Genomic DNA, 14,067 nt, shown 5'->3' with positions numbered 1-14,067 from the left:
TATCCGACGGTCCGCTGTTCCACCGAAACTCCTCCTCCCTCGTACACTGTGAGACGGCCCTACGGCCGTCCACCCGGTATGCTAGATGCAAATAACCCTAGTTATCTCCAGAGGCATATACAAACACTTGGTGGCCGATGTTGAAAGAGGTGGCGGAGAAAGCGTGCCGGACGATGAACGATAAGGGCGGAGAGAAAGAGGAGGGAGGCTGATATGCGGATGGAACGTCGGAGCAAAGGATGAGCGAATGCACCGTGTAATGGCGATCACCTCACCGTCCGTATGCAAGAAGTAAGATGAGGTGTCTATGAGCACGTTAAGCTATCTGCGTTTTTGAGTACAGAAGCAGAACACAAGAGATACTCGTGGCGTGAAGGGAATCGAAGAGAGGCGACGATGGGCGGGAATGTCGTTCGGATGGTCGAGAGAGATGAGGCGTGGGCGGGGTGCTGGGAGGCTATGGAGCAAAGAATTCTGGGAGGATAATGAGGAGTAATTGAGAAAGGTGAGTGAGCTAGAGCGGTAGAGAGAGGAGAAACACAGGAAGGCTGGGGAAGAATGATGATGTTGAGAAGAGCCGTTGGATTGGAAATCATGAGGGGATCTCAATTCGACGGCCAGGAAACCAACCCGCCGCCCTCGGCTGAATCTAGACCGCTTTCATCATTGCGAGTCCTTTGACCTTCCTCAACTCAATGTTGGATTCCTACCATGGTGCATAATTGACGATGTTTCTTCCAGTGAATTATTCTTGTATTTGCATCTCCTAGATTGCTAGCGACCCCTTTTTAAAAACCTAACTTGCGAGTCAAGGGAGTTCGAAGTAAGTAGTACTAGAATGGAATTCCCCTGTTCTTCTGATATGTATACAACCCGACTACCTCCCAGCGTTGGCGCCGAGTGCTCACCTCGGGGCCTGAGGCCAAGGAGGAAAAATCATGGGAATATTTTCCGGCAGCAGATCTGGCCAATTCGCCTCAATCGTCTTCATCAGCGCATCATACACAATGCGATAACCTTCTCCGGACAAATGCAAGCCATCTGTGAACAAGCTGGCAAACTTCTCGTCGTTCGGCAAATCCCTCGACCCCACCAAAGGCTGGCCCTCTTTCCATCCCACCGCCGACATGAACGCCGTCCACACGTCGACAACCGGCACTCCCAGTTCAGCCGCGAGGTCGCGGGCGCCCTCCGCGTAGACCTTGGCATTCTGGTTCGTCCGCGTCGGGTGCGGGTTCCCCTTGCTCTTGTCGAAGAACTCCAACTGGTATTCGTTGATTGGAGGCGGAGTGATGATGAGGATGCGCGGGTTTTGCGCGACCGTAGCGGGGTGTTGGATGATGTGTTTGAGGTTCGTCTTATATTGTTCCAAGGGGACGTACTGCGAGAAAGCGGGCAGACAGGAATCATTGGCGCCGAACCAGATGGTCTTGTGCCCGTATTAGTTGAGAAGTTTGATTCCGCAGAGGGTTCATGGTGGCATTACCATGAGTCGCACAGTGGCTCTTTCCGGAGGGGGAATGCATTGCGATATGACCTTAACTGCATGGCAGGTGGCGTAGCCGCTATAGAATAGGTAAGGAGAGTCAGTTGAATGGGTCGCGTGTTGCTGTGTTGGACAATTGGTGCTCACGCTAAGCCACGGTTCACGACATCGAAACGACGACTGTATGCTACAGGCGGGTCAGTACAACAGCTTGGACTGAAAAGTTGGGGGGCGCGCAAGGAGGCCTTTACTGACCATGCTGCAATGCGGCGTGAAATCCGAAGCCCATGTCTTGGTTACTACCATACTCGGTGATGGAGTCGCCGAAGAGAAGGATCTGATCGTACGGCTTGTAGGCGGACTCCTGTCCATTTGCGGAAACTCCGTTCGCCATGATAATTGCTGTGGTGGTAGTCTGCAGACGAAGAAAAATGGGATTGAGAACTGTGGACGATCAGAGTCCGGCGAGATGAAGCCTTTATTTCGACTGGGCAAGCGGGGGAGAGGAGGGGGGGGCCGATCAGTAGTGCTTACAGTTAGACCGACTGGGCGATAACGATAACCGTCGCTTGCTACTGAACGCAAAACAAACCTCGCTCTGAATCAATGTAGGATCAATCACCCCAGAAATATGACAGACGAACGTGCTTCGCAAGCTGACAGCGACATGCTTTTTTTCTTTCCCTTATACTGCTTTTACCTCTGAAACTTGCATCGAGTGGGGAGAGGCGACGCCGGGGTCTCAATTGAAGCGCGAGGGACAGAGTTTCTCCACCAACGAGGGTCTGCGGGAATACCCGACCCGGATCTTTAGCACACCTCGCATGCATTCCCTGCATGGATATGTATCAAAGTTGGGGAGATATTGTAGTATGTGGCATGACTTGGAGGTACATAGCACATCTCAACATAGGGGCGCATTCAACAAGCTTGGTTGTATCAGAACTTCTGGGATGCGAGTAGGTGCTCAGTCAGTCCTATTAGTACAATGCAAAGATATGTTTATTCGGGGATCTCTTCTGCCACAAATCCATGCCCCGTGGAAAATTTGGATAAACTAGGATAATCTGTACCGGTATATGGCTGATAGTGCTCAAACTGTTAGGCCTTCGCACATACCTTTCGAGCTGTAGATGAGATATATGCGTCATCCTCCTGATACCGGATATATTTGCCATGACAACCATGAAGACTAGTATATATTACATAGTACCCACAGAGTATTATGCACGATTTAAAAAACGTGCAGCGGTCTAGGTATGGCTATGAGGGATCAAGTAGAACTTACTAGTCGGCTTCAACCTTTATGATCTAAGATACGTAGTATAAACGAGATTGATCCTACAATAAAGTAAAGCACTGGCTGATAACTAGTTGAAAGTACTTGCAACTATCCATCACTAGAATTTGGTCGAGATGATCCCGAGGAAGACTCCAGTACTTTTATAATACATATTTAGATAAACCATCTCACAGTAATCTTTCATTGATCTTAGCCTGGTTCAAAGTTGACCGAAAGTCAGTTATCTTACTATATGATACTACAGGTAGCTACTTAGAAGTAGGTACGTATAATTTCGATGATTATATATTGTCGCTGGGCATAACCCCTACTGCCTGATAGTTACGAATTGCGTCAAATTATTGTCTATAAATTGAACTCAGTTCTGATCTACTATTATAAAGTTTTTGATTAGTGGAAATCCCCTCATTTGAAAAGCTTCCTACAACCACGACCCCCTGCCAATCGGTAGTAGGCCATTCGACACCTCATGGACCCTACATGACACTGTCTATTCCCCTGCTCGCAATCCCGATGATCCCGATGTACCTAAAGCCAAAGCAAAACACCACCATATTCCTCTGATTTGAGGTACGATTGAGTCCTGTACTTCCTACGTCTAGTTCGTTCATACTGGCAGTACATCTATGACGAGACAATGCCTTCTTCCCGCATTCAGAACAAGGAACAGATCCGCTCTCAACCTCATAACATGAACGGAAAGACGAAATGCCTTCAATCATTTAACCCGTGCATTCTATTCGTCCTCCCCTTACTACATCTCGACAACTACGATATAGCCGGCCTTGATTCCGGGTGATCAACCTCAACCTCATATCGATATCAAGAGCAATAGCTCGATGCGCCTACAGGGAAAGCGAAGAAGCCCCTATATACACAGTAGAGCCGCACGGAAGAATTCCGCCACCCCATTTGGCTGGGAACTTCAAGAGTAAGGCCTAGATGTGGGAAATAGAGTCTCTCCTCTTTGCTGCTCCGCATGCAGCTCACTAGCAGTGCTATCTATATCACCAATCAGCTATGGTATTGGCAAAATTATGGGCTTTATAACTTCAATAGGCCAGAAACCAGCAGATCTCCACAGGGATCAATACATCCGTGGGGTGCCGGGCAAGTAAGTCTACTTACTCGCTGAGTGGCTGTAAGCTGGACGAGAGGAGTTAGGAGAGGAATGGAAGCTTGCACCCACTCCAACTCACCCCAACCCACCCCACAAACGGACACCCATTCGTCCGAGAAGCCAGAGTCGATAGATTGTGGATGGACTTCGTATCCCACATAGCTATTGGAGCAGCAGAGCTGATGTGAGCGCTGTGGAGAGGTCTGTGGGGAGTGATGGTGGGCGTGTATGAGTGTACGTGGAGAGATGTGGAATGGTGGCTGGTTGCACAGAGTTTGTGGGGGCAAATACCACCCACTGAAAATGAATGCATGGGGCTGTGGCGTTGGTGAAGGAGATCCTTTCAGAAGGGGCCAGAGCTGTGTGCTTGATTGTGGACTGCAGCTGACGCCACTCTTACGGCTTTTCTAAAGAGGTTCAGATGCTGGTGCTTCAGCTGTTGAATCAGTTTATTCCTTACCTGTTTCATGAGTTGAGAATGCTGTATAATAAAGTATACTATGAGTTTCACAAACAAGCAGCGGCATATTCTACGGATCACTGCTCAGCAAGAAGGGAGCTCGGAAGAGGAGGATAGTGTAAGCTTTGCCACGAGTCTGGGGGGCAAAGCTGGCCGGGGCGCTGGTGGCTTGCCACTCGTTGCGTTCGGCCGAGAGGACTCGAATATTCAACAGTCTTGGACAGAAGAAGAAACTCAATTCGGAGTGGTTTGGGGATACCCTCGCCATGGCTCGTGGAGATGGCCTCTTAATTGTTATCGATTGTCACTGTGGGATCTTAGTGGTTGCTTGTATATGTATGATGCCTATACTTGTAACACAGGTAGCTGATTTATCATCTTGGAATCTTGGACATGTGGGTTAAGGCAGGGAAAGAGTACGAGGTAGGTTGACTCTTTTTGTGGAGATCCCAGGCAAACCCCACACAATCTGCTCGGGATCATGGAAGGATATGAAGATTATTCAGCGGGTTCATGTGCCAGATTACCTTGCCTTGAGTGGATCAATGTCTAGCTACTTGTAGTCGATACCATACTGCCACATGGAATCCGCCGAGACATGGACGAACTGCTTGACTGGGTTGCTTCGAGGACGAGTTCATAGCCTGGAATGTAATATGACTAAATCTTGTCCTCACTTGTTACGGTACACTACCATATGAATCTTGATGAAAATGACTATCTTGAGAAATTGAAATTGAACAAATCATAAATACGCTAGAAATCGTAAAGCCATATACTAAGCGGCTGGACGCCACTTCTTTCCATAGATCTGCACCGCAATAATGGGCAAGAAGCTGACAAGGAACATCAAGGCACTGCCCACCCCCGAGCTGGCGGCGATACCCACATTATCGAACATGTCGGGGAACCTGGTTTAAATTAGCCAAATGCTCACGAAAAATATGATGAACAAGAATCTTACCAGAAAGGACCAATGAAGCCCCACATCTGACGGACAAAGGTGATGAAGACACCGACACTGCCCGAATCTTCAGGGTAGCAGTCGACGGCATAAGTAACCATGACAGTCGTCACCAGCTGGTTGCCAAAGGCAGCAATAGCGGTACCCACAAGAGGGGACACGACCCAATGATCGGCCTTGGCCTCTTGGATAGTCACTAAAAACACAATCACGCCCACAATTGTGAGGATGACACCAGGGTAGCCGAGCCAGAGGCGATATTCGGGCTCAGGCCGGTGCTGGATCTTGCGTGCCCGGCGACGCATCCAGATATCAGACATGGTGCCACCAATCTGTTCACCCAGAACAGTACCGATAATGACGCCAATGAATTGAAGTCCGAGCTGCTCAGCGTTGAGTCCAAATTTGACTTGCACAAGCTGAGGGACTTCCACAGTGATCATGACACTGCCGAACAAGAAGACCATAGCGTAGGCACATGCGGGAATCATAACACTGGGTTTCTTGGCCATGGACAGGGGATGAAGAAATTCGCGGAAGGTCAGAGGAGTCGGGTCGATCCGGCGGAAGGAGAGATATTGAGCTTTGAAGTCGGAGATACCCTCCGCACTGCTGCCGATGTACCGGGTCTCGGGGCCGAAAAACAGGTACAAGATGAACTGGACGCCGTTGATGATAGCCAAGACCCAGAACATCCATCGCCAGCCAACTCTGTAGGTGATGAAACCGTAAATCAGGGGCCCTAAAAGACGTTCAGCACTGTAGATCAATCTCGTCAAGAATGTGCCACTCACCAACAGGAACACCCAGGGTAACCATCAATGTCCAGACACCAAGGTAACGGCCTCTATCCTTCCTGAAGAATGTCTCTGTAACCACAGCGCTACCGATCGCGGCTGCAGGGGAGATGAAAAACGCCGTTAGGGCTCTGCATGCAGCCAGAGATGCGTATGTGGGGCTCTTGGCACAGCCGATGTTGCACACCAGACTGCAGATGAGAGATAGGAGGAAGATTGGTCGACGTCCGTAGCGGTTGGACAATGGCTTCCAGAATAGTGGTGCACCTCCCAGGATGGCGATCTGTAATGAGGTAAGGTAACTGGCTCTCTGCATGGATACGCCAAGGTCTTCTGCAATGCTGGAGTAGGCGGGAATAATGGAGGCTGTGAAGGTAGCCATGCAGGCATGGAAGGCAACGAGAATGAGATTGGCAAGTTTCTGGAGTAAAACGATAATCAGCAAGCGGGACGAAAGCATGAGGTTTCTGGGAAATGATCATACCTTCCACAAGGGCCAGTTGTATGGGTCTGCGGCCGAAGAGCTGGGAATAGGATCCAGATTTAGGGTTCCATGGCGTTGGATAAGATAGTCTTGGTGTGATTGTGAGAGAGATGCTGCAGCATTATCGGCATACGAAGAGGGTCCCTCTTCTACCTTCTCGAAATATTCGCTGCTGTTTTTCTCGATATGCGTCTCTGCGTGAGTCTTGGGAGAGGTAGAAGGACGGACGTCCTCCGTCATCTCGATGGAGGGCATGTCTTCTGATCAGCGGACCTCGCTGCTTCTAAAGGTGTCGACTTGTTGAAGTAAGTATTGAAGATTTGCCGCGACCGCTGGCGACTTTTCAAATGATTTGTGGGGGAGAGAAGAGTGAGGAGAAAACGACTGCAGCTCAGATAAGGGTCGTGCAGGTATATAAGGGAAAGAGACATGGCCCACAGTCCTTCTCCGCAAGATCCGCACTGCTAGAGCCAAGTTAAACGAGCGCTAATTGCTCTGGGGTGTAAAGGGGGTCCGGGGTTGCGTACGCATGTCTGGGGGCGAATCATCAGCCAGTGAGAGGAGGCGATAACTGGACATTGAGTTGTGGAGAGGAGCGTGGGGATGGGGGGTGAGATCCCCACAAACGACATAATTCAGTCACTCGCCTGGCGCGGCCCAGAGTCGCGATTGTGTCTAGTGCCGTTGGGTCTAGTGCCGTTGGGTGGCGACGGCTGAAGCAGCGATTGAAGCCAAAAAAGCCCGCCTCACTAAGGAGAAAGCCGGTAGGACCGTAGTAGGCCCCGGTCATCGCCTAATCTGTCAGTCTTCCCCGGACGAACGGCTTGACCCACTTGGGATTTTCTCTCCGACCCCCGATGTGGGGAGAAGGCCTCACTGTCTGTTTTCTCGAATGACACGACGATTGCTTCATCAACAACACATAAGACAAAAAAAGCATGTCATTCTTGTACCAGATTTACATCAAACATTAAGAAACAGTGGATTTTCTCCCCCAAATGTGCACTTTGCATCGATGTCTCCGTCCTTCCTCTTCACACCTTACCTCCGAACTGCTAAGCGTTGTAGTCTCCGATCCCCACAAAGCTTGACGCAAACGTGATAGCGGCATTTGCCCATTAGAAATCAACAGAATCAGTGCAAAGAATTGTGGCGCTTTTCTCCTTGAGGCTGCCGGTCAACACAAGCCCAGCTGACGTTGTGCAATCAGCTAGTTCGTGGCAATCTTTGCCCCAACGCCAATGACTGCCTCCAGGTGCTGCTCCTTCCCCACAGCACCTTGGTCGGTTAGCTCTCAGTGCAGTCCAGCTGCATCATAGACAGAGGTTCGCCTGTATTCATTCGCCGTTCTTGTCGTAATAAATTCTTGATAAGCAAATACTAACTCCAGACTAATCCAAGTGTAGTGCTAGGCGAGCGGTTGATTCCCATCTTAGGCCATCCACTGCCTTCTTCCCCAGACACATGCCAGTTTCCAAGCATGATGCCAAATTTGTCTCGGCAGGCTGCTTTAGACTTTCATGCAGCTAGTGCATCATAGTTTCGACGCCTGTACTGCGATAGATAAGGGTTAGATGAGCCAGGCCCCGGAGAGTTGGAATTAGGCCAGATCAATAGCCACAATATCTCATGAGTGGACCCGCGCTTTTTGACCTATCATGGAATTGGCTCAGGGTTTTGATTCACTAATCACCGTTGCAACGAAGCACGGGACGAACCTGATGGGTGATACGGGCTGTCTTTCACACTAACCACTTAATTCTCCGCACCATAAGTCAAGCGGCCGATAATACGATCCATAACTCAACACATTAATAAAGCTGTGAACGATTGTGAATTATCAGTGCTAAGTACAAGCTAATGCGTATACGAAGGGACGGAGACCGGAACTTCTGCCAGCATATCTAGCTTGGTCGGGCGAGGGAATACCAGACTTTAATTATGCGCGTCGAAAAGTACTTCACCCTGTTGAAGTGGGGCGGAAGCAAATCATGCTCATGCTTCTCCGGATTAGCCTGATATCTCGAGGAACCGTTCTCAGACATTGCTTCTCGCCGTTCACGTCGTTCAAGCCGTTGTTGTCACTGCTGTTCCCGAAACGGTAATAGTCGGACTTGACTGCACAACCGAAACCGCTTGTGGGATAAGAGTCGGCCCAGGCACCACATAAGTCGAAAGGGACAGGTAAATATTGACGAAAATGCCTGCGTCCGTAGGTGTGTACAGCTCCGTATCCAGTACGCCTGACGGCTGGACAGTGCCGGTCCCCGTGACCTGGAGGTTGACATGTATTTCTGAGCGCCGTTCTCGCTGCCCGCGCCAAGCAGAGCAATCAACTCGTGGCGCAACACATAGTACCCCCGGGCGATGGTGGACGGGATCCCAACCAGCCAGGAGTTGTTGTTGGCGATGAGCTCGTCGTCGCCCCAGATGCTGGGGGGGGGTGGGCTGCTCTCGTCCACCAGACCGATGCCGTCGATCTTGAAGAACTCCAGGGTCGTCTTGTCGACCGTCAAGCAACTAGCGCCGCCGTCGGCGAGGTAGCTGATGACCGGTTCGTGGTGGCTGTCGGGCCAGGTCGTCCATTGGATGCTGATCTTGTCTCCGGCGGCGACGACGGCGTGGCCTTTGGCGTTTGTGGCACTTAGATGGCAGATCACGTCGTCAGTGTCGGACGCATCTGGAGATGAAGCCGTTGGCGGTGTTGGGGGTCTGCCAGGCGACTACAACCGGAGGGTTGGAGTTGTAAGGGTCTGAGTTGATATCCCAGCCGCGATAGGACACCCAATTGATCACGATGTTCGACACATGGCCGTGGGCGGCTACGCTGATAGCAGCTGAAAGCAGAGAGATCTATTTGACACGCATGTTGATTATTTCAATTAGATCAAGACTAAAGCGAAACCTGTTGCTGCCGATGAGACTGCCGAATGCGAATTGTACAGCAGAGCAGTTTTTATCAGAGCGAATGTCAGTCCTCATATCTCCATCATCCGAGAGCCGTCTCAAACGCAGTTCTCTGTCATCATCCAGAATTGAGGCACGGAGCTTTCCCCGCAAGAAGCAGCCGTATTGTTAACTTGATAATACAGCCAAGACCTGCATATGTCCGGCTGAGTGTCAATCCAAGACGGGGACAGTCCATCCAAGACGGGGTGGAACTGTGAGCTCAAACATACTGGTCAGAAAGACACCGCAACAACACAGTGCATAGCACCTTGCCATCTGCCCGATCATGTGTAAGCCAAGGTCTTGGACTATCACCACCGGTCGTGGATGGTAGGATAACAGCGAGTCAGCAAGAAGCCAAAGACGGGGACAGACGGTACAAAAGCCTGCAGCATACATATATACATACATACTCATCTTGACACAACACTTCTAGGTCTCAGACAAAGGGTCCTTGACGACACCACCTCAAGCCTTCGGGATCCCCCGAACAAGGGTCCGGTTACTATTCACTGTTGGCTATCCCGACATCTTTCTCACCCCAGGACTAAGCTTGATTCCCCACGGGGAGCAGCCGCTCGGTCGTATGGGTCTCCTCCGCCGAACCAAGACCAGATCTCCTCAGTGGTAACCCCGGACATTTACCTCCACAGATGTTAATGTACGGTGATTGAGCGCAGGTCAAACCAGGTAGCCAGATTGTGGACTTCCGTTGACTGCGTCTTGCGGTGCGGTGCCGTGTGGGAAGGGAAGGGAGGTAAATAGCGAGCATCGAGGCTAGCAGGAAATATTCACCACACTAAGAAACCATCGCCAGAAGGGTCGTGCAAAATAGTTTCCTTAACAGCTCACTCAACCACCTTCATACGAGTACTTTACCTGCAGATCATCTTCTTGAAGCGAGCGGAAGTGTCGGAGAGAAGCGGGATTGCCTCCGGGCTTGACTGCAACACCTAAGGAGTCATCTGCAAATTTGCCGTGAAGACATGGCTGGTCACTTGCAGGACGCTCAATGCATGGGAAAACGACAATGAGAACTGATATTCTCGGCAAATTGAAGTTCAAACCAAGGTGAGTACCAAGGTAATGACAATCCATGCAGAGCCGCTGAGTAAGACAAACCAATCTCAAGCACCAGGTATCTTTGCCGTATGTCCAAGATAATGGAAATGCTTATAGTATCCTCGATACTAGGAAAGCCACTGGCAAGAATTGCTGACGCTCACGGAACTAGACAACACAAGTAGGGTCATCAAGTACTACTCATGCTTAAAGAACCCGACATGGACAACCTTCACGCCACCGGGTTGACAGTATGCACGGTCCATGCAAGTATACTTCAGGCATAACATCCACAAGACAAAGAGAAAGGCACAGAACCCTATACCAAGCCCGAATGCATCACTGTACGTGAGATCTATGCAATTGCAACCACTCCTCCACAATCCCACAATAATCTTCCGGCCCATAGCTCTCAAACCACTCCTTCAAGACCCCATCTTTCCTCCTCACGCGTAACCCCAGGTCCTTCAGCAACAAATCCACATATGGCAAGCCCTCGTAAAAGCAAATTGGGAACCGATGCCCAAAGCTGCCGGGATACCGCCACTGCGAGAACTGCGAATGCACCAAGGTGTCCCGCCAGATCCGTTCGGGTGTCCCCCGACCAGCTGGCAGAGGGAGTTTGGCATCATCCCCATCGGAAAGACCATTCCGACGGTCACCACTACTACTGAAATACGCAGTGAGCCACAGGGCCTGAGTTTGCGCACACACAGTGTTGAGGGTCGTCGCTACGAAGCCGGCGAACCCAATGCTCCGGTCATTGATGAATGCGGGGGGCACCATGAAGCGGTAGAGTCGCCAGGGGGCATCATCGCGGTGAGGGAGGGTGGCCGCAGTGTCTGCAGCATCAGCGGCAGCAGCAGTAGCTTCTTTGTCCATGATGCCATTGTTCAGGAACTGGAATTGACGGAGAATCTCCCGGTCGATGCGCTCAGCCTGCGGGTTGCGGGCGCCCCGGGTGCGCGGGAAGCCCATCTTGTCGTGAACCTCGCCGGGAAGGAATTTGATGGTGGGCCAGTGCTGCCAACCACCTGAGACGACCAAGGCGTCGACTTGTAGGGCAGGTCCGTCATGAAGTTGAATCACGCCCGCGGGGGCGAGATGGTCGAGATCCGCCGTGTGGATCTGGATCATGCCGCTGTCGATATACTGAAAGAAGTCCGGTGGGTAGTTGCGGGCGCTGAAGCCGCCGGCCGGGGAGAAGGGCGTGTTGCTGGCTTGGGGCTGAAGCTTGCGGGTCTCGGCGTTGCGGACGAGGGCCGGATCCTGGAGGCACGTGGTGCTGAACCAGGCCCAAAGATGCCGCGAGACCCATTGTCCCACGGTCGTCCTTTGCAGGAACCGGGGCATCCAGCCGGACCCATCCGCGTCGTCCCAGGGGCAGGGACTCAACCACGTCATGAATCGCGTGGTGACAATCTTCTCCATCCAAAGACGGAATGGGGTGGTCTGCGCTGGGAGGAGACGAGCAGGACCGTGTCCGGACTTGCGGAGAATCCAGTGCACCCGGGTGCCCAGCGAGGCGAACTGGTAGGCAGCATCCCAGGCGGATTTGGATCCTCCGACGACAGCGACCGTTGTTGCCGTGTGATACAGTTCGTGATGGCTGGCCAAGTCTTTGCAGTGCAGTACTGGACGTTCGAACGAGGAGGACCCGGGATACTCGGGCATCACAGCCTCTGAAGCTAGCCCTGTTGCTACGATCAGACGACGCGTGCTGACCTGGACGTGTTGACCGTTTTCAGTGGCCGAGATAGACCAGGATCCGTCAGAACACTTCTCCACTGTTCGAACACAGCATGACAGACGAATACGTCGGTGGAGGTCGAATTGAGTTGCGAAGGCTCCAAAGTACTTGTACACCACCTCACCTGGCACGTGCTGATGCCACTTTACCCCGAAGCGAGACTCAGACATGGGGAAGTCGCTGTAAGCATAACTGCCCGCTATGCTGTTTGTTTTGACCCCACGGCAGAGTCTATCACGACCCCACACCCCTCCTACAGATTGGTTGGCTTCAAGGAGCTCCACAGTAGCATGGGGGTGAACATCCAGATATGTCTTCGCGGCCATGAGGCCATACAGACCTGATTCAGATCATGTTACTTGATTAAGTTGGAAATATCTTCGCAAGACGACATTGGCTTACCAGCACCAATTACCACCAGATCATTCATCTCTGCCATTATCTGACTCTTGACAAGTATTAGAATGGAATAAACGGGCTCGACAGCTCTTGCTGGTCTCATTGCTGTGTGCAACGCCAGACCTGGTTCCTTCTTAACCCTCGCAGTGCCGCGATGTCTGCCCTTTTCTTCATATGACGATGCCTCTTGATGATGTTCCGTTCAAGTTGAGACGTCATGGCACAAAGCTCCGAAAACCAGGTTATAAGATGTTCGATCAAGTTATAGTCAACACACATCAGGTTATGGAACCCTTGTACTGCTCGGCCAACAAGTCAGAACTAGTTGACAGCATATGATCATGCATTGATTTGAGGGGAATTTCGAGGTTCCGCGGTTGAGACCGCAGGGGCGACTCGGGTGAATTATCGCAAATTCTATTCTTACTGTCGAAAGGCAAGTAAGCAAATAGACCAAGTAAAGTAGGAGACAAGCGAAAATTCACCTGCCCCCTGTCCGGCCTGTCTGGCTCAGGAGCTCCGCAAGTAGCCACCGCCTTCCGACCGACTCATTACTCCTACGCACATGTATCTGTAAGACAACTTTACCGGCTGCTAGTGGAAGATTGGTGTGGATAGTCCCCATCAAGGGTTGGGCACCAACTCAAGCGTGAACGGAGCTGCATTCCACCTTGTTAGTGATTGTAAGTCTGTCATTGTTCATTCATACAACTGCGCGCTTCGCAATCCGAGTGAGGCCCAGGTGCCAAATGACTTCGGAATTCCAGAGCTAGAACAAAGTCTCTACAAGTCTCGATTAAGTCATAGTCACTGAACACTGGTTCATGGTCCAGGGGTCCCTCCGAGTGGCCAGGGCTCCTAGCATCGAGTCAGGGCATGGTGGCTCACGGGACAACAGTCCATTCCAAGGCAAGTTGACCTCGAAGTTCGATCGTCGTTGTCAAGCGCGAGTCATACAACTTTTGGCTTCTTGCGCGAGCTAGCTCACAATTCGGATTGGAGTCCACCAACAAGAATTCCCCGCGCGGTGGGAGAGAGTTTCTCCATAAGCTGAGGCTTCTGTAGACTGTCCGAGTCAGTACCCGCTCGACTTCCAGATGGACTCTGTCGCAGTAGTCCCATGCACTATGCAAGCAGGGTACTCCACATTCCTGAACTGACATTGAGCATGAACTCTGCAATACACCATGAATAGTCAGCTTGGCGCCAAAAGCACTTGACACAACATGACTTAACGGTGATTCCCAAGGCCTGTAGCTGTCAGTTTTGACGGAGACGTCACAGACTCCTTGC

At 51.2% G+C, this 14,067-nt stretch overlaps 3 protein-coding genes across 3 annotated transcripts; all 3 read right to left on the bottom strand.

The window, feature by feature from the left end:
* Window positions 1-768: 768 nt before the first annotated feature.
* BP01DRAFT_324075 (SGNH/GDSL hydrolase family protein) lies at window positions 769-1,945 on the bottom strand. The gene is made up of 4 exons (XM_025572808.1): window positions 1,742-1,945; window positions 1,634-1,673; window positions 1,487-1,565; window positions 769-1,429 (listed from the first exon to the last, which is right to left on the bottom strand). Exons 1-4 carry the CDS (start codon window positions 1,878-1,880, stop codon window positions 905-907), a joined length of 783 nt encoding a protein of 260 aa, XP_025429114.1. The 5' UTR covers window positions 1,881-1,945; the 3' UTR covers window positions 769-904.
* A 3,068-nt stretch (window positions 1,946-5,013) lies between these two features.
* Window positions 5,014-7,261, bottom strand: BP01DRAFT_417536 (putative MFS transporter). Its single transcript, XM_025579265.1, has 4 exons — window positions 6,615-7,261; window positions 6,128-6,551; window positions 5,334-6,075; window positions 5,014-5,280 (listed from the first exon to the last, which is right to left on the bottom strand). Exons 1-4 carry the CDS (start codon window positions 6,867-6,869, stop codon window positions 5,148-5,150), a joined length of 1,554 nt encoding a protein of 517 aa, XP_025429113.1. The 5' UTR covers window positions 6,870-7,261; the 3' UTR covers window positions 5,014-5,147.
* Window positions 7,262-7,824: 563 nt separating this feature from the next.
* On the bottom strand, window positions 7,825-12,814 carry BP01DRAFT_384825 (FAD/NAD(P)-binding domain-containing protein; the record flags this gene model as incomplete). Its single annotated transcript, XM_025577541.1, has 4 exons — window positions 7,825-7,892; window positions 8,839-9,337; window positions 11,076-12,715; window positions 12,778-12,814. 4 exons carry the CDS (start codon window positions 12,812-12,814, stop codon window positions 7,825-7,827), a joined length of 2,244 nt encoding a protein of 747 aa, XP_025429112.1.
* Between the last annotated feature and the right edge of the window lie 1,253 nt (window positions 12,815-14,067).

The sequence above is a fragment of the Aspergillus saccharolyticus genome (genome assembly GCF_003184585.1).
Source record: "Aspergillus saccharolyticus JOP 1030-1 unplaced genomic scaffold BP01scaffold_29, whole genome shotgun sequence".
Classification (NCBI taxonomy): domain Eukaryota; kingdom Fungi; phylum Ascomycota; class Eurotiomycetes; order Eurotiales; family Aspergillaceae; genus Aspergillus; species Aspergillus saccharolyticus.
The sequence above is the reverse complement of the archived record's forward strand: the minus strand, read 5'-3'. Positions and strand labels throughout refer to the sequence as shown.